Consider the following 23152-nt stretch of genomic DNA (forward strand, 5'->3'; position numbering starts at 1 on the left):
TGCTCCACTATGGCCTGTTTGTTGTATGAAATAATGAAAAGGTTTTTGTGATAGTGTTGGTGTGTGCAAATGTTTTTGATTCAAGTTTTAAAGGAAATAAAAAAATGAAAAAGCATAAGCGAAAGGTATAAATAAATTTAGGTTTAAAAAATATAGAAAAATAAATGCAAGAGTTAAAAAGTAATAAAAAGTTAATAAATTAGATTTGTTTAAATTTGTTAAATCTCTTTCTAAGGCCTTTTTTAAAATAAATATAAAAAAATGTGTTTAAAAGTGTTAGAAAATTAAAAATTTTCTTTGTTTTTAATTGTTTTTTGTTAAAGGGAGGTCATCTTCTTAAGGCGTAGAATCCAGTTATTTGTATAAAAAGGTAAATTTTTAAATAAAATTTTTATATTTTCAATAAAAATGTCTTCCTTTAAGGAGTTTTTTTTTTATAAAGAAAATATTATTTTAATGGCAATTTTTGTTAAAGAAAATAGTCTTTTAAGAACTATTTTGTATGTAAACGAGTTTTCTGAAACAATTTTTATTAGATACGTTTCTTCTCAAAACAATTCTATATAAAAATTTTCCTTTTTAGTTAATTTTTTACAAAAGTCTGTATTTTTATGTTTTTTTTCTATAGAAAAGGTGTCTTGTTTCGACATTTGTCTTAGGAACAGTGTCATTTTACAAGAAATTTCTGTAGAAAATTATTGTTAAACAACATTTTTCTATTAAAAATGTATTGCTTTAGAGAAAATTCATGTTTTTTTTTAAATCTTTCATAGAAAATTCTCTTTTTAATGGAAATTTTTTAAGATAATTTGTTATGGAAAATGTCCTAAGACATTTTTTTCTCAAAATATACTAATCAATAATATATTCCATAAACTAATTCACAGACTAGTCCATAGGATATTCCATAGCCAATAGACTTGTCCGCAGTCTAGTCGTTACACTTGTCTGTAGACTAATAAATAGAATAGTCCGCAGACTAGTCACTAGACTATTATACAGACTAGTCAATAGATTAGTCCACAGACTAGCCAATATTCTGTCCTATAGTTTAACCATATACCAAGTCTAGTAACTAGTCAATCTATATATACATATATATATAAAAGAGTAGCGTTACTGACTTATTGATTCATCATCGCACAGCCCAAACGGCTGAAACTAGAATCATGAAATTTTGACAGTAGATGTGTTTTTAGTTATGTAGATCCACTAAGAAGTGATTTTTAATTTATACATTTGAGGGTAAAAAAAGTGAAAAAAACGGGTAAAACAGGTTTTCTTAATTATCTTCTCTAATATTAGTGATACAAGAAAAATAAAAAGCAGCTGTATCTACTCTTAAAATAAGCAGATGGGTGGTAATTTTTTGAAATTCGTACTTTTAAGGGGTGAAAATGTGTAACAGACGTGATTTTGGTACCTTTTTTGGCCCTTTATAACTTTTTAATAAATAAACTTAAGAAAATTTTTGTAAATATTTTGAATATATCCTCCAAAATTATGAGGCACCTGTTTCGTACTTTTTTTAAATTCAGTACTTTTTGGGTGTAAAAGGGAGAAAACTGTATTTATGGTACTTTTTTTTAGCACATTAAGAAAACTTTTTCGATTTATTGAAGTATTCCTATTAAATTACGGGCTGAGGCACCTGTTTCGTACTTTTCTAAAGTACAGTCCTTTTTGGGCGTAAAAGGGAGAAAACTGTATTTTTGGTACTTTTTTGTAGCACATTAAGAACACTTTTTCGGTTTATTGAATTATTCCTATTAAATTACGGACTAACTCTGTGATATTTATTGAAACAAAATTTTTTGGTATTTCACTGTGGAAAAAAGTACCAAAAAAGGGAAAAACGGGAAATTTAATTTTATTCAAACTTATTGAGCCAATTTTTATAAAATTTGAAAAAGTAGTTTATTTACTCACACAAAATAAGCTATTGATATATTTTATTGAAATTCGGGTACTAAGACCACTAACAGGATCAAATTCGGGTAAATTGTTTGGTATTTTTTGAAAGCACATTTTTTCCAGAACAAATGAATGTAGATTTGAATCGTTTGAGTTATATCTGTATTATATAGATTTAAACGCGAAATATTTTATGAAATTAATTTTCAAAAAGTGTATTCCTAGACGAAATGGGGGAAAATGTTACTTTTTTATTAAAACTTTCCACAAAGGTAGAATTTATTCCACTATTTCATTTTTAGAAATTAGAATGTAGAAATTTAATCTGCAAGGCTCTGACTATACAATACTCTGGAACGAAGATTTGTCAATAGATTAACCACTAGGCTGGTCCATATAATGCTCAATAGGTTAGTTCATTCACTAGTCGATAGACTAATTAATATGACTGTGCATGGACTAGTCAGTAGGCTAGGCCATAGATTAGTCAATATGACAGTCCATAGACTAGTCTATACACTAATTAATAATCTACGCAATTGACAAATCTATAGATAAATCTATGAGCAAGTCCAAAGACTGGTAAATAGACTAGTTCGCAGACTATTCTACAGATTAGGTAATTTATTATTTTACATGTTAGCCAATAGACTGTGACATAGTTTAACCATATACCAAACTATAATCAAAGGGCTATTAACACTTTGAAATGTATTTCAGTTCTTCTTATCTTTAAAAGTAATATATATAGAAATGCTAATTATCATTTAAACGTTTGGTAACATCATTATTATTTAAAACAAACAGTTCCCTTTTCACTAAACCTGCAGAATTTCCTTCTTTATCCACTCTCGAAAAAATACCATTATTATATTGGACATGCGCATTGCACACTTTTTATTGCAATTATACCAATAATTACTTTTTCTCTTTCTAACAAATCCATTTCAACCTGTTGCTATTTTCATTTATCTCACTCCCACGAATGCAAACAAATTTAAACTTTTCATCATATTTCCAATTGCGCTTAAAGCAACTACTCACTCTCACTAAAAACAAATGTAAACTGAGCTTTTTGCGCATACAGTCTATCTCTTTCTGTCTTTTTGTTTTACTCCACTAAAGGCTCCCTTTCCTTTAGTTGTTTTATTAATCAGTTCTTAGTGTGATTTCTTAACAATACGTTCGTCTTCCGGTAGTGCGGTTATAAAATATTAATTAAATAAAGAAAAAGTTTTTAAATTCAAATAAAAAGTTAATAGAAATATAGAGTGTAAAAAGTTTTATAAGAAAAAGTTAAATTTTGTTAAGAAATCGCAATATTTGTTAATAAATTCATTGTTGAAAGAAGTTGTTAGGAAAAAATGTGCTGCCGGCAGCGCAGTCGTTAGGAAGAAAAATCGTGTGTATCTATTGTTCGAAAAGTTTCGCAAATTCTCTCTGCTGCCGGTTTTTTTTTATGAAAAAGTGTATCGTTAAAGAGAAGTACACATTTAGTGAAAGGGGGTAATGGAAAGAAAAGCGTTTTAATAAAATTAAGTAAATAAAAAGAGAGCAAAGTGTTAAAAAAAGAGAAAATAAATGATGTGTAAAGTAAATGCTCCAATATGGTCTGTTTGTTGTATGAAATAATGAAAAGGTTTGTGTGGTAGTGTTGGTGTATAAAAGTGTTTTTAATTAAAGTTTTAAAGGAAATAAAAAATGTTATTAGAAAAAGCATAAGCAAAAGGTTTGAATATATTTATGTTAAAAAATATATAGAAAAATAAATGAAAGAGTTCAAAAGTATTAAAAAAGTAAATTAATGAAATTTGTTTAATAAATCTCTTTTCTATGGCCTTTTTTTAAATAAAAGTAAGAAAATGTGTTGAAATGTGTTAGAAAATCAAAAATTTTATTTGATTTAAATAGTTTTTTGTTAAAGCGAGGTCATCTTCTTAAGGCGTAGAATCCTGTTATTTGTACAAAAAGGTAATTTTTCAAATAAAATTATTTAATTCATAAAAATATTCAATTGCATTTCCTATAAAAAGTTGTTCCTTAAAAGAGTTATATTTTAAAGCAAATGTTATTTTAAAAGCAATTTTTGTTATAAAATCTGTTTTTTAAAGACAATAGAAACGAGTTTTCTAAGACAATTTTAAATAGATAAGAATCTTTTGAAAACAAGTCTATATCAAAAAGTTTCTTTTTGAAGCCATTTTCTATAGAAATCTGTTCTTTTTTTCTAACAATTTTCTATAGAAAAGTGTTATTTTAAGACACTTTTTTAAATAATTTTTTATAATAATCTTCTATAGAAAGTGAAATTTATTTTGAAGAAAATTTGTGTTTTTTTATAAACATTTTCTTTAGAATGTTGGTTTTTTACATAATTTTTCTATTAAAAAGTGTATTTTTCAAATTGATTCTATATACAAATTTCTCTTTTTAAGACAATATCTACGAAATTATAGAAATTTTTCTAAGGAATGTTGGCTTTTTACAAAAAATTTCAGGAGATAAGTGTCTTTTTAAAATAAGTGTCTTTAAAGAAATTTCTTTTTAAAACATTTGAATTTTTTTTTAAATTTTTCAATAGAAAATTAATATTTTAATATTCTTTCATAAATATTTTCCATCGAAAAGTTTTGATTTTACTTTATTTCAAGTTCTGTCTGTCTAGTCTGTTCTGTTTGTTCTCTGCCTTAGTTCCAGTTCTGTTCTAGTTCTGTTCTAGTTCTTTTATAATACTTTTCTAGTTCTTTTCTTGTTCTGCTGTAGTTCTGTTCTAGTTCAGTTTAGTTCAGTTCTAGTTCAGTTCTAGTTCAGTTCTAGTTCAGTTCTAGTTCAGTTCTAGTTCAGTTCTAGTTCAGTTCTAGTTCAGTTCTAGTTCAGTTCTAGTTCAGTTCTAGTTCAATTCTAGTTCAGTTCTAGTTCAGTTCTAGTTCAGTTCTAGTTCAGTTCTAGTTCAGTTCTAGTTCAGTTCTAGTTCAGTTCTAGTTCAGTTCTAGTTCAGTTCTAGTTCAGTTCTAGTTCAGTTCTAGTTCAGTTCTAGTTCAGTTCTAGTTCAGTTCTAGTTCAGTTCTAGTTCAGTTCTAGTTCAGTTCTAGTTCAGTTCTAGTTCAGTTCTAGTTCAGTTCTAGTTCAGTTCTATTTCAGTTCTATTTCAGTTCTAGTTCAGTTCTAGTTCTATTTCAGTTCTAGTTCAGTTCTAGTTCAGTTCTAGTTCAGTTCTATTTCAGTTCTAGTTCAGTTCTAGTTCAGTTCTAGTTCAGTTCTATTTCAGTTCTAGTTCAGTTCTAGTTCAGTTCTATTTCAGTTCTATTTCAGTTCTAGTTCAGTTCTAGTTCAGTTCTAGTTCAGTTCTAGTTCAGTTCTAGTTCAGTTCTAGTTCAGTTCTAGTTCAGTTCTAGTTCAGTTCTAGTTCAGTTCTAGTTCAGTTCTAGTTCAGTTCTAGTTCAGTTCTAGTTCAGTTCTAGTTCAGATCTAGTTCAGTTCTAGTTCAGTTCTAGTTCAGATCTAGTTCATTATTAGTTCAGTTCTATTTCAGTTCCAGTTGAGTTCTAGTTCAGTTCAGTTCAGTTCTAGTTCAGTTCAGTTCTAGTTCAGTTCTAGTTCAGTTCTAGTTCAGTTCTAGTTCAGTTCTAGTTCAGTTCAAGGTCAGTTCAAGGTCAGTTCTAGTTCAGTTCTAGTTCAGTTCTAGTTCAGTTCTAGTTAAGTTCTAGTTCAGTTCTAGTTCAATTCTAGTTCAGTTCTAGTTCAGTTTTAGTTCAGTTCTAGTTCAGTTCTAGTTCAGTTCTAGTTCAGTTCTAGTTCAGTTCTAGTTCAGTTCTAGTTCAGTTCTAGTTCAGTTCTAGTTCAGTTCTAGTTTTCGGTAGAAATGGTAAATATTTATAATTTCCCCACAAAATTTTGTTTTAATTTCACCACATTATTTATCATCAATCTGTATAGCATATCTTAGGGCATAAGCTTTATTTCAAATGATAACCCCACACACAATTTAAAACACAGTTTAGATTCTTTATAATTTTATTGAATTATTATTGTTTTTTTGTATTATTTATTAATAAAATGTTTGAAGTTTTTCATTTTGTTGTTGTTGTATGTTAGTTTAACTTAACTATTTATATATGTCTGATTTTATAATTTTGTTTTATTACTAAAATATTCTCATAGAGATAATTGCAAATTGTTTTTTTGTTAAATGTTATTGGGTTTTATTTTCATAATACTTCTCAAAGCTTAAAGATGAAATTGTTGTTTTTTATAAGTTTTTTTTGTAATAATTTTTTTATTTATTTGATATTTCTGTTGTTTGTTAAATGAAGTTTCTTTTTATTAAATTTACTTAAAAAACTAATTATTGAAAATAGAAATTACAATTACTAAAAGGTGTTTCAAATTGCAAATTATGTATTTTTATATTTTTGTTGTATTTGGTGAATATTAATTAATGTTATTTTATAATTATAATAAAAAATATTTTAAATTTTATTAATTTATAATTTTAATATTTTTTGTAATATGTTAAAAATTTGTTATTTTTTTTTTTTGTTATAGTTTGCCACATTGATTTAAATTTTTGTAAAGTAAATTATTGATTTTCTTTTAAAGTTCTTTTAAAGGTGCTAAATTTTTAATTTAATTGATGTTTTCTTTTGTTTTTTTCTTTTTTGGACAAAATTTGTTTTTGTTTTTTTTTTTTTCTTCTAAGGCAATTTATCAATTTAATATTTCTTACTTGTTTTGCTAAAATTTTTTATTATGTTAAATTTAAAATTTTTTTGATTTTAATTTATTAAAAAAAATTAGCTTGGTTTTTTACAACAGAACGAAATCTTATGGCAGGAGCAGAGTTTTTTTTATAATCGAGTCTATTAAGTGTGCAAGAAAAATCAAGTTTTTTGTTTTAATTTTAAAAAGAAGCAATTAAAAAAATAAATTTTTTTACATATAACAAAGTTCACTTAAGGACAAAAAGTTATTAAAAAAAATATTTTTATATAAACTTCACTCTAAGTAACTAAATTTCACTTAAAAAGTTAAATTTTATTAAATATTTCATTGCTAATTTTTTAAAAAATTTTTAGCTAAATTTATATTAAAAAAGTACAAGATATTATTTAAAACAAATTAATATAATACCACTTAATGACTAAACTAAATAGCACCTTAACTAAACAAGAGCCATAATAAAAAATCGTTACATTTTATTTAACAACAAAATGTTCGCTGGTTTATGTAGTGAGAGAAAGAGAGAGTCAATGCAACAAATATAGAACAGATCTAGAACAGAACTAGAACAGAACTAAAACAGAACTAGAACAGAACAGAACTAGAACAGAACTAGAACAGAACTAGAACAGAACTAGAACAGAACTAGAACAGAACTAGAACAGAACTAAACAGAACTAAAACAGAACTAAAACAGAACTAAACAGAACTAGAACAAACTAGAACACAACTAGAACACAACTAGAACACAACTAGAACAGAACTAGAACAGAACTAGAACAGAACTAGAACAGAACTAGAACAGAACTAGAACAGAACTAGAACAGAACTAGAACAGAACTAGAACAGAACTAGAACAGAACAAGAACAGAACTAGAACAGAACTAGAACAGAACTAGAACAGAACTAGAACAGAACTAGAACAGAACTAGAACTAGAACAGAACTAGAACAGATCTAGAACAGAACTAGAACAGAACTAGAACAGAACTAGAACAGAACTAGAACAGAACTAGAACAGAACTAGAACAGAACTAGAACAGAACTAGAACAGAACTAGAACAGAACTAGAACAGAACTAGAACAGAACTAGAACAGAACTAGAACAGAACTAGAACAGAACTAGAACAGAACTAGAACAGAACTAGAACAGAACTAGAACTAGAATAGAACTAGAACTAGAATAGAACTAGAACAGAACTAGAACAGAACTAGAAAAGAACTAGAACAGAACTAGAACAGAACTAGAACAGAACTAGAACAGAACAGAACTAGAACAGAACTAGAACAGAACTAGAACTGAACTAGAACAGAACTAGAACAGAACTAGAATAGAACTAGAACAGAACTAGAACAGAACTTGAACAGAACTAGAACGGAACTAGAAAGAACTAGAACAGAACTAGAACAGAAACTAGAACAGAACTAGAACAGAACTAGACAGAACTAGAACAGAACTAGAACAGAACTAGAACAGAACTAGAACAGAACTAGAACAGAACTAGAACAGAACTAGAACAGAACTAGAACAGAACTAGAACAGAACTAGAACAGAACTAGAACAGAACTAGAACAACTAGAACAGAACTAGAACAGAACTAGAACAGAACTAGAACAGAACTAGAACAGAACTAGAACAGAACTAGAACAGAACTAGAACAGAACTAGAACAGAACTAGAACAGAACTAGAACAGAACTAGAACAGAACTAGAACAGAACTAGAACAGAACTAGAACAACTGAACTAGAACAGAACTAGAACAGAACTAGAACAACTAGAACAGAACTAGAACAGAACTAGAACAGAACTAGAACAGAACTAGAACAGAACTAGAACAGAAACTGACAAACTAGAACAGAACTAGAACAGAACTAGAACAGAACTAGAACAGAACTAGAACAGAACTAGAGAACTAGAACTGAACTAGACTAGAACTGAACTAGAACTGAACTAGAACTGAACTAGAACTGAACTAGAACTGAACTAGAACTGAACTAGAACGAACTAGAACTGAACTACGAACCTAGAACTGAAACTGACTAGAACTGAACTAGAACTGAACTGAACTAGAACTGAACTAGAACTGAACTAGAACTGAACTAGAACTGAACTAGAAGTGAACTAGAACTAGAACAGAACTAAAACAGAACTAGAACAGAACTAGAACAGAACTAGAACAGAACTAGAACAGAACTAGAACAGAACTAGAACAGAACTAGAACAGAACTAGAACAGAACTAGAACAGAACAGAACTAGAACAGAAGTAGAACAGAACTAGAACAGAACTAGAACAGAACTAGGACAGAACTAGAACAGAACTAGAACAGAACTAGAACAGAACTAGAACAGAACTAGAACAGAACTAGAACAGAACTAGAACAGAACTAGATCAGAACTAGAACAGAACAAGAACAGAACAAGAACAGATCTAGAACAGAACTAGAACAGAACTCGAACAGAACTAGAACAGAACTAAAGTAGAACTGAAAAATTGTTCAGTTTTGCATTGACTACAAAATATTCTTAATTGTTTAAATCTTTGGTTTAGTAAAGAAAAAAGATTAGACCTTAATGACTGCCTAAATTTCTTCATACTTAAAGTCTTTTTCGGTGATATCCAGTTATTGTGGGCTTGAGTAAACTAACCTCAACTTAAACTTATTTCAACAGTTCAAGTGCAAAACTAAGGCTTAGTTTTTTTTCAGCATGGTTTAATTTCTTTAGTTAATTGACAACTAATTTTCTTTTTAAGTTTTTTTAAAGCTTTCAAGGACGTTTTTAGAGTTTTTTAAATTTGTTTTTGGCTTAACTTAAAAAAGACAAACATTGGCTTATAAATCTACTACAAAAATCAGTTCAATTTAGCAACAATTTTTTTCACGTATTTATTTTCACTTTTAACTATACTTAACAAATACTCTCGAGACCCTATAAATAAGGGCAAAGAGTCAAACTACCACACACAAACTACAAGTCTACTTAAATAATTAAGTACTAACTATCAAAAAAATGTGTTAAAATTATTTAAGTACAAACAGAAGAGCAAATATTTTGGACTAATGATGGATCACATAAGTACGACAAAAAAGGTGCACAAAATTTGTGTTAAAAATCCAAGACACCTTAAGAGGCCACAAGTTCTGAGACAGAATTTGAGCGACGACGTTTGGTTATTTGTTTCCATAAACGGCGATTTAAGGAGGGCTTGTCCTAAAGTGAAAAAAATAGGAAATATTTAGTTATAACTGAAAGATCGTAGATATAAAAAGTTTCAGACTTACATTATCTTTTCTTGGTGACATGGGTATTTTTGTGTGCTGCGGTGTGCTACTAGCATTTGAATCATTAAGCGAGGTTTGTGAGTTATTGGCGGTTGAGGGATTTCTGAATTACGACGTTTAATAAAGTTTATTCTAGAACAAAATTTAAATAAATAAATTACAAATATTTTCTAAAATTTCCCTTAAAAACCTACAATTTATTAGCCTTTCCCGATTCCATTAGGGCGGATTCATCACGCCCTATTTTACGTTGTCTTTGGGCCATTTTTGGCGTATGTGTAACATCCTCAGTCGCAGCGCCCATCGAAGTAGTACTCGTCGTCCTCGTCAGAGGATTGTTGTTGTGGTAGAAATTGTTGCTCTTCATCATCGTTGCCGTTGACGCCGTCGTCGTCATCATCTTCGTCCCCATCTTGACTTGTGAGCCACTCCTCAATTGAGACATGCAGTATATCTTCTCGCGTCTCGCTAAGATCTCGAGATCGCTTAATTTGCTGTCGCCTCTGTTGTAATTGATATTTTTGCTGCTGCTTACGTCGCTGACGCTCCCGTCTCTGTTGCGATCCACAGATACAGAACTGCTCCATGTATTTCGATTTGGCTGCAGGTGTTGTGGAACGCCGCCTACACGTGCCGAGCCAACGAAAGGCATTGACGAAGCCGGACTGCTGCTGGTGTTGTAATTGTTGCTGTTGTTCTGTGGGGTGTTGTTGCTGCTGCTGTTGATTTGAGGTCGTGGCCGTCGATTCACTGTGGGTGTATCCATCTTCGAGTTTCGCTGTTGAGAGAACGATATGACAGCCTCTTTGGGCTGAACACGATTCGTGGCTGAGCGATTCAATAAATCGCGACCCGTCCGTCGTTGAAAGGTGGAGAGGTCGTGCCTGGGAAAGGGGCAAAAAATTAAAATATGTAATAGTCTTCTTATATCTGTTCAAGATCTGTTCAGTTCTAGTTTTGTTCCAGTTCAGTTCTAGTTCAGTTCTAGTTCAGTTCTAGTTCAGTTCTAATTCATTTCTAGTTCAGTTCTAGTTCAGTTCTAGTTCACTTCTTGTTCAGTTCTAGTTCAGTTCTAGTTCAGTTCTAGTTCAGTTCTAGTTCACTTCTAGTTCAGTTCTAGTTCAGTTCTAGTTCAGTTCTTGTTCAGTTCTAGTTCAGGTCTAGTTCAGTTCTAGTTCAGTTCTAGTTCAGTTCTAGTTCAGTTCTAGTTCAGTTCCAGTTCAGTTTTAGTTCAGTTCTAGTTCAGTTCTAGTTCAGTTCTAATTCAGTTCTAGTTCAGTTCTAGTTGAGTTCTAGTTCAGTTCTAGTTCAGTTCTAGTTCAGTTCTAGTTCAGTTCTAGTTCAGTTCTAGTTCAGTTCTAGTTCAGTTCTAGTTCAGTTCTAGTTCAGTTCTAGTTCAGTTCTAGTTCAGTTCTAGTTCAGTTCTAGTTCAGTTCTAGTTCAGTTCTAGTTCAGTTCTAGTTCAGTTCTAGTTTAGTTCTAGTTCAGTTATAGTTCAGTTCTAGTTTAGTTCTAGTTCAGTTCTAGTTCAGTTCTAGTTCAGTTCTAGTTCAGTTCTAGTTCAGTTCTAGTTCAGTTCTAGTTCAGTTCTAGTTCAGTTCTAGTTCAGTTCTAGTTCAGTTCTAGTTCAGTTCTAGTTCAGTTCTAGTTCAGTTCTAGTTCAGTTCTAGTTCAGTTCTAGTTCAGTTCTAGTTCAGTTCTAGTTCAGTTCTAGTTCAGTTCTAGTTCAGTTCTAGTTCAGTTCTAGTTCAGTTCTAGTTCAGTTCGTTCAGTTCTAGTTCTAGTTCAGTTCTAGTTCAGTTCTAGTTCAGTACTAGTTCAGTACTAGTTCAGTACTAGTTCAGTTCTAGTTCAGTTCTAGTTTAGTTCTAGTTCAGTTCTAGTTCAGTTCTAGTTCAGTTCTAGTTCAGTTCTAGTTCAGTTCTAGTTCAATTCTAGTTCAGTTCTAGTTCAGTTCTAGTTCAGTTCTAGTTTAGTTCTAGTTCAGTTCTAGTTCAGTTCTAGTTCAGTTCTAGTTCAGTTCTAGTTCAGTTCTAGTTCAGTTCTAGTTCAGTTCTAGTTCAGTTCTAGTTCAGTTCTAGTTCAGTTCTAGTTCAGTTCTAGTTCAGTTCTAGTTCAGTTCTAGTTCAGTTCTAGTTCAGTTCTAGTTCAGTTATAGTTCTCTTCTAGTTCTCTGCTAGTTCAGTTCTAGTTCAGTTCTAGTTCAGTTCTAGTTCAGTTCTAGTTCAGTTCTAGTTTAGTTCTAGTTAGTTCTAGTTCAGTTCTAGTTCTCTTCTAGTTCAGTTCTAGTTCAGTTCTAGTTTCGTTCTAGTTCAGTTCTAGTTCAGTTCTAGTTCATTCTAGTTCAGTTCTAGTTCAGTTCTAGTTCAGTTCTAGTTCAGTTCTAGTTCAGTTCTAGTTCAGTTCTAGTTCAGTTCTAGTTCAGTTCTAGTTCAGTTCTAGTTCAGTTCTAGTTCAGTTCTAGTTCAGTTCTAGTTCAGTTCTAGTTCAGTTCTAGTTCAGTTCTAGTTCAGTTCTAGTTCAGTTCTAGTTCAGTTCTAGTTCAGTTCTAGTTCAGTTCTAGTTCAGTTCTAGTTCACTTCTAGTTCTCTTCTAGTTCTCTTCTAGTTCTCTGCTAGTTCAGTTCTAGTTCAGTTCTATTCAGTTCTAGTTCAGTTCTAGTTCAGTTCTAGTTCAGTTCTAGTTCAGTTCTAGTTCAGTCTAGTTCAGTTCTAGTTCAGTTCTAGTTCAGTTCTAGTTCAGTTCTAGTTCAGTTCTAGTTCAGTTCTAGTTCAGTTCTAGTTCAGTCTAGTTCAGTTCTAGTTCAGTTCTAGTTCAGTTCTAGTTCAGTTCTAGTTTAGTTCTAGTTCAGTTCTAGTTCAGTTCTAGTTCAGTTCTAGTTCAGTTCTAGTTCAGTTCTAGTTCAGTTCTAGTACAGTTCTAGTACAGTTCTAGTTCAGTTCTAGTTCAGTTCTAGTTCAGTTCTAGTTCTCTTCTAGTTCAGTTCTAGTTCAGTTCTAGTTCAGTTCTAGTTCAGTTCTAGTTCAGTTCTAGTTCAGTTCTAGTTCAGTTCTAGTTCAGTTCTAGTTCAGTTCTAGTTCAGTTCTAGTTCCGTTCTAGTTCAGTTCTAGTTTCAGTTCTAGTTCAGTCTAGTTCAGTTCTAGTTCAGTTCTAGTTCAGTTCTAGTTCAGTTCTAGTTCAGTTCTAGTTCAGTTCTAGTTCAGTTCTAGTTCAGTTCTAGTTCAGTTCTAGTTCAGTTCTAGTTCAGTTCTAGTTCAGTTCTAGTTCAGTTCTAGTTAGTTCTAGTTCAGTTCTAGTTCAGTTTCTAGTTCAGTTCTAGTTCAGTTCTAGTTCAGTTCTATTTCAGTTCTAGTTCAGTTCTAGTTCAGTTCTAGTTCAGTTCTAGTTCAGTTCTAGTTCAGTTCTAGTTCAGTTCTAGTTCAGTTCTAGTTCAGTTCTAGTTCAGTTCTAGTTCAGTTCTAGTTCAGTTCTAGTTCAGTTCTAGTTCAGTTCTAGTTCAGTTTTAGTTCAGTTCTAGTTCAGTTCTAGTTCAGTTCTAGTTTAGTTCTAGTTCAGTTCTAGTTCAGTTCTAGTTCAGTTCTAGTTCAGTTCTAGTTCAGTTCTAGTTCAGTTCTAGTACAGTTCTAGTACAGTTCTAGTTCAGTTCTAGTTCAGTTCTAGTTCAGTTCTAGTTCTCTTCTAGTTCAGTTCTAGTTCAGTTCTAGTTCAGTTCTAGTTCAGTTCTAGTTCAGTTCTAGTTCAGTTCTAGTTCAGTTCTAGTCAGTTCTAGTTCAGTTCTAGTTCAGTTCTAGTTCAGTTCTAGTTCAGTTCTAGTTCAGTTCTAGTTCAGTTCTAGTTCAGTTCTAGTTCAGTTCTAGTTCAGTTCTAGTTCAGTTCTAGTTCAGTTCTAGTTCAGTTCTAGTTCAGTTCTAGTTCAGTTAGTTCTTCTAGTTCTCTTCTAGTTCTCTTCTAGTTCTCTTCTAGTTCTCTGCTAGTTCAGTTGTATTTCTGTTCTAATTCAATTATTTGTTTAAAAACTCACCCCAGAATAGTTGTTAGATCTGGTCCAGGATCGTAACTTATCAAGTCTTCGTCGCCCAGTATATCGTGATTGAGTGCCAAACGCATCTCCAGGCGAGGACTTAAACCCGAGCCAGCTCCTACGGGCTGTGCACAAGCCGATTTCGAATCTTTGTCTGTAGCGGCCTCTTTCTGTTGCGAATGCTCCTCCTTCTTCCTCTGTTTGGGATCTTTGTCTTTCTTCTCCTGCTGATGCTGCTGCTGTTGTAGTTGTTGATCTTTGTGTTCTTTCTTCGTTGTTGTTGCTGTTGTTATTGGTGTTGTTTTCTCCTTCATCGTCGAAACTGTTGTTGATGAGTTGTAGAGCGGGTTTCGGTTGCTGCCGGCTTCCACCGAGCCCAGCAGCGAGGTCTCGATTATTGTTGACGAGTGTCGTGGTTTCGTTGAGGGTGACACAGTTTCGGCTTTGCAAGCGATTACTGCTGAATACTTTTTGATATTGTAAACATCCTCGATGGGTTGAGGAATTTTCGTGGGCTTGACCGTACTCATCGTCTTCATCGTCGTCGCCGTCGTCGTCATCATGGTCTTCGTCATCGTGGCTGTGCAAGGAGGTGCGCTGATATTTGCCGTGGGAGCGTCGCAAACGTCGCCGACGTCTTTGACACCCACTGAAAAGCCATCGTCAGCAGAAACGCCAGATTTTAGTGGAAGCGGGGGCTGTTTTTTTTTTTTAATAAATTGGATTAAAGGGATTTGGGGTTTTTTGCTGTATAGTATTTACTGACCTGTCTTAAGGGTTTTTGAGGCTGACCACTGGTCTTTAGATTTGTTTGAGTCAATAACAGACGGCGTGGCGGCGGTGGAGGTGGTATAAATTTCGCTGGTCGTGGCAATGTTTTGGCTGTCTTCTTCTCCTCTTCCTTGCTGTAAACGTCTTTGTCTTTCCTGATAGTGGCGTTCACGCTGCTGATTGTTGTAGATGCCAACAAGGGAGCCGGACTCGGTGTTGTCTGTACTATTGTTGAGTCCGTCAAAGAACAGGTCGTTGTCATTATCTGCTGGCTCTTCGGCACCATCGTTGTGGCTGCCGTTGCTGTCATCATTAATGTGGTTGAGGCTGAGATTACTACCATGGTTTTGGAGGAGGTGTGTAAACTCGTTGCTGTGGCGGGGATAGTAGTTGCCAAAGAACTTATGACTGTCATGCTGGTGGTTGCTATAGGAACAGCTGGCTGATCCAAGAGGTACTCGCAGGATGAGGCCTTCAGAACTGCTGGCGGTAGTAAGGGTTGACTTAGCGGCCGAGGACCCAAGCTGGTGGTTTGTAAATTCGGTTGTAATCTCTCCTCCGTTGAGGTCAGATCCTCGTCCTCCTCGTCGTAATCCGCTGTATTCACCAGATCCTCCTCCTCTTCCTCCCCCTCCTCGCTGGAACTTCCAGCTTCCGAATCCTCTAAATAGTGGCCATTTGTCGTTGTTTCCCCCTACCAATTGTTGGGAATAGAATTCAACTAATCAATTCTGGTTTATAGCAAACTATACGAGTACGTTAAGGTTGCCACGTTTTTTGTTTGTTATTTATTTTTTTTTAGTTTGAGGTTAGAGTGAGTTTTTTTTTTGAGTTTTGAGTTTGGTTTAGAGAATATGTTGAATGATTTTGAGTTATTTTCAAGGCATTTTTTTGTTAGTATTTTAGCCAAGCAAACTTTAAGGCAAAAGCTTTTTGGGTTTTTCTTTGTTAAGTGGCATTTTGAAAACATCAATTGCTTTTGATTTGTATAAGTTTGCAATATTGAACGTTTTGCTAGAGTTTAACTAATTTCACTACAACTTTCTAATGACACATAATGATGTTTGAGATGATGATGATGACAGTGATGAACAATATGACAGTTAGAGTGACAGTTGTTAATATACAATACACATAAACGTACACAGACACACATATATTCAAACACAAATACACAGAAATCATAAATTTTTCAAAATGATCAAAAAGTTTTAATGAGATAAAGTTTTAAAAAAAATTAACACAGCGTTTTAAAAATAAAGCAAAAAGTGGCATGAAAAGAAAGAATTTTAATGAAACATGAGAGAGAGAGTGCTTTTTCGTTAAAAAAAAAATTTACATGCAATTTTTTTAAAGATGACCCACCTTTTTCAATTCTTCACTTTCCTGTTGTGTCTTTTCCTCATCACTTTCCGTTTCCTCCTCGAATAGGGGTTCTAGGCGTCGCCTATTATGTTCTCAATTTAATTGTTTGTGTTTGATTTATTTTTATTTTGTTTGGTCAAAGTGTAGCAAATTTTTCCAAATTTATTTTCATTTCATAGTTATCCGGCATAAGATTTATTCAAATTCACATGTAGATTTATTTGTATGTTTTTTTTTTTTTTTTTTGCAAAATTATATAGTTGAGTTGATGATAATGGTGATTTATGATGTATATATTTTTTTTGATGAAATTTACATAAAAAATTGTGAAAAATTACTTAAACTACAGAGTTCATTGCTTGGTTGTTTTAAATACAAAATAAATAAATGATTATGAAAACCTAAACTAATTTGTTTTCTATCTAGGGTTTTCAAATTACATGATTCTAACTAGCTAGGTTTTTTGATATTAATAAAGACTAACTACTACTAGGATATTTTTCAAAATATCAATAAATTCATTAACGACTTCTGAAATCAATAGGAGCATTAGTAGGAATTCATTTGAAAACCTAACTAAAGCCTTCCACTTAAAAAAATCCTTCTCCAAAGTTTTGAAATTTAACTCCAGAACTCGAAGTTCATCACCAATTCCGTTTTAGTTAAATTCTAGTTCTGTTCTGGTTCTGTTCTAGTTCTGTTCTAGTTCTATTCCAGGTTCTGTTCTATTTCTGTTCTAGTTCTGTTCTAGTTCTGTTCTAGTTCTGTTCTAGTTCTGTTCTAGTTATGTTCTAGTTATGTTCTAGTTCTGTGTCTAGTTCTGTTCTAGTTCTGTTTCTAGTTCTGTTCTAGTTCTGTTCTAGTTTCTGTTCTAGTTCTGTTCGAGTTCTGTTCTAGTTCGTGTTCTAGTTCTGTTCTAGTTCTAGGTTCTGTTCTAGTTCTGTTCTAGTTCGGTTCTAGTTCTGTTCTAGTTCTGTTCTTAAGTTGTCTGTTCTAGTTCTGTTCTAGTTCTGTTCTAGTTCTGTTTCTAGTTCTGTTCTAGTTCTGTTCTAGTTCTGTTCTAGTTCTGTTGCTAGTCTGTTCTAGTTCTGTTCTAGTTCTGTTCTAGTTCTGTTCTAGTTCTGTTCTAGTTCTGTTTCTAGTTCTGTTCTAGTTCTGTTCTAGTTCTGTTCTAGTTCTGTTCTAGTTCTGTTCTAGTTCTGTTCTAAGTTCTGTTCTAGTTCTGTTCTAGTTCTGTTCTAGTTCTGTTCTAGTTCTGTTCTAGTTCTGTTCTAGTTCTGTTCTAGTTCTGTTCTAGTTCTGTTCTAGTTCTGTTCTAGTTCTGTTCAGTTCTGTTCTAGTTCTGTTCTAGTTCTGTCTAGTTCTGTTCTAGTTCTGTTCTAGTTCTGTTCTAGTTCTGTTCTAGTTCTGTTCTAGTTCTGTTCTAGTGCTGTTCTAGTTCTGTTCTAGTTTTCTGTTCGTCTAGTTCTGTTAGTTCCTGTTCTAGTTCTGTTCTAGTTCTGTTCTAGTTCTGTTCTAGTTCTGGTCTAGTTCGTTCTAGTTCTGTTCTAGTTCTGTTCTAGTTCTGTTCTAGTTCTGTTCTAGTTCTGTTCTAGTTCTGTTCTAGTTCTGTTCTAGTTCTGTTCTAGTTCTGTTCTAGTTCTGTTCTAGTTTCTAGTTCTGTTCTAGTTCTGTTCTAGTTCTGTTCTAGTCTGTTCTAGTTCTGTTCTAGTTCTGTTCTAGTTCTGTTCTAGTTCTGTTCTAGTTCTGTTCTAGTTCTGTTCTAGTTCTGTTCTAGTTCTGTTCTAGTTCTGTTCTAGTTCTGTTCTAGTTCTGTTCTAGTTCTGTTCTAGTTCTGTTCTAGTTCTGTTCTAGTTCTGTTCTAGTTCTGTTCTAGTTCTGTTCTAGTTCTGTTCTAGTTCTGTTCTAGTTCTGTTCTAGTTCTGTTCTAGTTCTGTTCTGTTCTGTTCTGGTTCTGTTCTAGTTCAGTTCTAATACATTTCTGGTTCAGTTTTTATTAAGTTTCTGTTCTCTTATAAATTTAGTTTGAAAATCTGAACTGAGCGCTCCAAAAATTGTAATTTAGGAAGTGTTTATTAATATGCCATGTCTTCTATAATATTTCTCTAAATAATAGTTGATATATATTTCAACGAAATATTTCTATATGATAAATAAACTAAAGAATGAATAACTGCTTTATAGAATGTTTTTGTAAATATATAACGATATAAACCAAAGAATGTTTTAAGAACAATATTAACCTGTAAAAACTACATAAAAGTATGGAGAAAAAAAGAGAAATATTTACGAGATATTACTATAACTTTATATTGGTATATATAAATACAAATGGAGTAAGTAATTATGTAAAGAAAGACTTTCAAATAACAACTATTTTGTACATGTATTAAATTTTAGTTTAAATTATATATTACTTAGTTTATAGGGAAATAACAACTTTACTAAGATATTAGAAAAAATGTTTAAGAATTCACACTTACCGTGGCAATAGACCGCGTATAGTGCTGGCCGACATGGGAGGAGCCATTAATAATTCATCCATCATAAGCTCGGTATCATCGTCATCATTTAAAGAGTTGCTCGATTTGGTGGGAGACTAAAGACCAAAATGGTTTAAGATATATCAAATTATGTTAACACATAAGCTTACCGATTGGGTATTTTCCGAATTGGCCAAATGTAGGTCATCATTGTCTCCCCCACTGGTGGGTGTACCCCATACCTCTTCTCCTGACGTCGCACCTGAAGTACACTCGTCCATTTGCTCTTCCGGATCTGAGGTTATGCCCGAACCATTACCCACATTAGCTTGTTCTTGATTCCATCTTCCCAAATATTTGTCTATAAAGGCGCGCGACTCTTCAAAGAATGACATTTTTCCCGATACAAATGTTGAGGCACGACTTGTCCAGGCATTACCATTCAAACTATTCGAAGAGCCGGCCTCTTCGGAATTCTCATAGATAGCCTTAGTTACCACGCGAATTTCATTGTCCAGTTCTATGTTATCGGCTCTAGCCTTATCCATTAGTTCCTCATCTTCATCATCCACTTCCTCGTCATCGTCTTCATCCTCATCATCATAGTCATCTAGATTGTCTTCCAAACGATCTTCGGAGGGTAAACGTTCCAAGCTAGACATAGTGCCAAAACGCCTAAGAGTACTAGACATGGGCCGATATGGTGGCTCCTCATCTATAGGGGATTCATCACAAGAATCTTCGGGTATATTTTCTATAACTGCCTGCCGTGGACCTAAACTGATTAAATTGGCTGTAGCTGTACTGGTGGTGACATGAGTGGTATTATCCCATACATTCGTGGTAGTTTTCGTTAGCACCGAATCGGGGGTGGCGGGCACTATGGATATGGTAGGCACAAAACCATTCTCTGTATAAGAAGCAAAATTTTGGGTGGGTGTTGGCACAGGAGCCGTGGGAGTCTTCATGTTCAATAGTTTGGCGGCCGGCGTCAATTGGGCCAGGCCAATTAACATTAAGGAAAGATCATCATCTTCTTTATCCTGTTTGGTATTCAAATTTTCCTGTATGGTTTTATCACAAGTGCATTTACAATATTTGTGAGGATCATCGGAGGAGTTTTTGCTTTCCTCTTCCGTTTGCAGAGATCTTGGCATTGTGGGAGATTGTTTGGGTGATTCCAGCATTTTACAGGTTTTCAGTTCCACCTCCTCGGGACTTAGTGTAGTATTGGCAAAGTCTTCGGGTAAACATTTGCAAGTGCAGGGCACAAATTGCTGAGATTTGGTGCTGCTGCTTACCGATCTTCCCGATTTGGGTGTTAAAGGTGTCTTGGGGGATTTTGGTGATTTGGGAGACTTAGGGGATTTGGGTGATCTGGGAGCCTTGGTGGGGGTAACCACTACCTTAGTATCTTCCACTATAACTATTTTGGCCGTTTCGGTAATGGTAACACTCATCTTAACCATTTCATTGGCCTTAGTTTCCTCCTCCAATTCTTTAGCTTTCTGCGGTTGTATGCTGGCAAACCTACGAGGTGGTGGTTCTGGTTTAAACTGCTCTTTTTCCTCACTCTCTGTCCCTGAAGAGGTGGCCGTGCTGGTGGCTGTCGTATTGGGTGTTGTTGTCGTCGTCGTTGTTGTCTCTTCCTGCTTAGAACAGTGACCATTCATGAGAATAGCCGCCTCATTGTGTTCATCTAGAATTCGTAATTTATGGATGCTGTCGGTGATTCTTCTTCGCGCCTCCTCGACACCGCTGCTACTGATACTGCTACTGGTATTACCCGCCGTATTCCCATCATCCGTGGCCTCTGATTGATAAACATCATCGGATATTAATTGCGCCACATCACTTTCCGTATCACCTACATCACATCTACTACTACTAGCCGCTTGATTATCGCCAGGTTTCTCACCCGTTACCGTACCAGATGATATGCTAGTTACACTACTGGCTTGACTATTACTACTACCGCCGCCGCCACCGTTAACATTACAACAGCGTTGCGGTGATGATTGACTATGTTGTACCTTTAGTGAGTGACAAATTAACGCCGAGGCTGAGCGCATTTGTGAATTGGGAGAGAGAGGACATTTAGTTTTATCCTCTCCACTCAATGCCTCTCCATGATGATGACTCTTTGATTGATGGGGCGATGTAGGACTGGCATTTTGCTGTTGATGTTGCTGCTGTTGTTGGCAATTTTTATGACAATGACGACAAACGGCTAATTTATCTAATACAATGGGACTAGAACGTACGGTGATCTGTGAAGGGTATAGGAATGAAGAAAAATGGGGGAAAATATAAAATGTTTTGAAATGATTTGTAAATGTGTCTAGGTGGAGGTAATGAAAGGTGCTTTAAATAAGAACTTAAGTTGAGATTAAACTAAACTATAATCTGGCTTACAGCGTGGTATATTGCCTGGTATAAAGTGTGATACAAAGTCCAGAGTATAACCCGAACTAGAACCTGGACTATAGCTCAATAGTTTTGTGATTTATCGATTAGACTTCATACAGATCTATAGTCTGGTCGATTACTAGATGTATTCTCTGGGATATAATCTTGATTAAAGTTTAGTCTATAATCTGACTAATTGTTTGGTTTATTGTACGGACCATACACTTGTCTATAGTCTGGAATACAGCCTGATCAATTGTCCGGACCAAATCTTATCTAATCTAAAGTATAGATTATTGTTTGCTCAATAGTAGAAACTAAAGTAAAGTAAATAGCCTTGTTATATTCTAGACTACGCTGTAGACTAGACTATAGACTAGACTATAGACTACACTATAGACTACACTATAGACTAGACTATAGACTAGACTATAGACTAGACTATAGACTAGACTATAGACTAGACTATAGACTACACTATAGACTATATTATAGACTAGACTACAGACTAGACTATAGACTAGACTATTGACTAGACTATTGACTAGACTATAGACTAGACTATAGACTGGACTATAGACTAGACTATAGACTAGACTATAGACTAGACTATAGAATAGACTATAGACTAGACTATAGACTAGACTATAGATTAGACTATAGATTAGACTATAGACTAGACTATAGACTAGACTAGACTACACTATAGACTAGACTAGACTATAGACTAGACTAGACTAGACTATAGACTATAGACTAGACTAGACTGTGGACTAGACTAGACTAGACTATAGACTAGACTAGACTATAGACAAGACTATAGACTAGACTATAGACTAGACTATAGACTAGACTATAGACTAGACTATAGACTAGACTATAGACTAGACTATAGACTAGACTATAGACTAGACTATAGACTAGACTATAGACTAGACTATAGACTAGACTAGACTATAGACTAGACTATAGACTAGACTATAGACTAGACTATAGACTAGACTAGACTAGACTAGGCTAGACTATAGACTATAGACTATAGACTGGACCATAGACTAGACTATAGACTGGACTATAGACTAAACTATAGACTAGACTATAGACTGGACCATAGACTAGACTGGACTGTAGACTAGACTAGACTATAGACTGGACTGTAGACTAGACTATATACTAGACTATAGACTAGACTTTAGACTAGAGTATAGACTAGACCGTAGACTAGACTGTAGACTAGACTATAGACTAGACTATAGACTAGACCGTAGACTAGACTATAGACTAGACTATAGACTATAGACCATAGACTAGACTATAGATTAGACCATAGACTAGACTATAGACTAGACTATAGACTAGAGTATAGACTAGACCGTAGACTAGACTATAGACTAGACTATAGACTAGACTATAGACTAGACTATAGACTAGACTATAGACTAGACTATAGACTAGACTATAGACTAGACTATAGACTAGACTATAGACTAGACTATAGACTAGACTATAGACTAGACTATAGACTAGACTATAGACTAGACTATAGACTAGACTATAGACTAGACTATAGACTAGACTATAGACTAGACTATAGACTAGACTATAGACTAGACTATAGACTAGACTATAGACTAGACTATAGACTGGACCATAGACTAGACTATAGACTGGACTATAGACTGGACCATAGACTAGACTATAGACTGGACTATAGAATAGACTATAGACTATAGACTGGACCATAGACTAGACTAGACTAGACTGGACTGTAGACTAGACTATATACTAGACTATAGACTAGACTATAGACTAGACTATAGGCTAGATTATAGACTAGACTAGACTATAGACTAGACTATAGACTAGACTATAGACTAGGCTATAGACTAGACTATAGACTAGACTATAGACTAGACTATAGACTAGACTATAGACTAGACTATACATTAAACTTTAGACTAGTCTTTAGACTTGTCTGGCCTATAGTCTGGACTATGGTCTTCTCTATTGTTTGGTCTATAATATTTAATAATAATTTCATCAATCGTCTAGTTACAGTCCGGTCTACACTTTGCTCGATAGTCTGGTGCATCTTCAGGATTATATTGTACTGTGCAATACATCGTACTTTCTAGCTTGTGACTACTAATACTCTCTTGATCCTATAGAATCTCTTTTCTCAGTAATT

General features: G+C 33.8%; 1 protein-coding gene across 1 annotated transcript in view; it reads right to left on the reverse strand.

Moving 5' to 3' along the window:
- Window positions 1–9030: 9030 nt before the first annotated feature.
- LOC119608869 overlaps window positions 9031–23152 on the reverse strand; it is a 107730-nt gene continuing 93608 nt past the window's right edge. The window contains 9 exon segments of the mRNA XM_037963427.1: window positions 9031–9844; window positions 9916–10016; window positions 10019–10047; window positions 10110–10799; window positions 13937–14634; window positions 14703–15401; window positions 16073–16154; window positions 18556–18671; window positions 18726–20825. Coding sequence (XP_037819355.1) covers window positions 9758–9844; window positions 9916–10016; window positions 10019–10047; window positions 10110–10799; window positions 13937–14634; window positions 14703–15401; window positions 16073–16154; window positions 18556–18671; window positions 18726–20825 — 4602 coding nt within the window. The 3' untranslated portion in view covers window positions 9031–9757.

Source organism: Lucilia sericata, unplaced genomic scaffold (genome assembly GCF_015586225.1).
Source record: "Lucilia sericata isolate MDLA Ls3-8-SP2 unplaced genomic scaffold, ASM1558622v1 Contig000893F_arrow, whole genome shotgun sequence".
Taxonomy (NCBI): Eukaryota; Metazoa; Arthropoda; class Insecta; order Diptera; family Calliphoridae; genus Lucilia; species Lucilia sericata.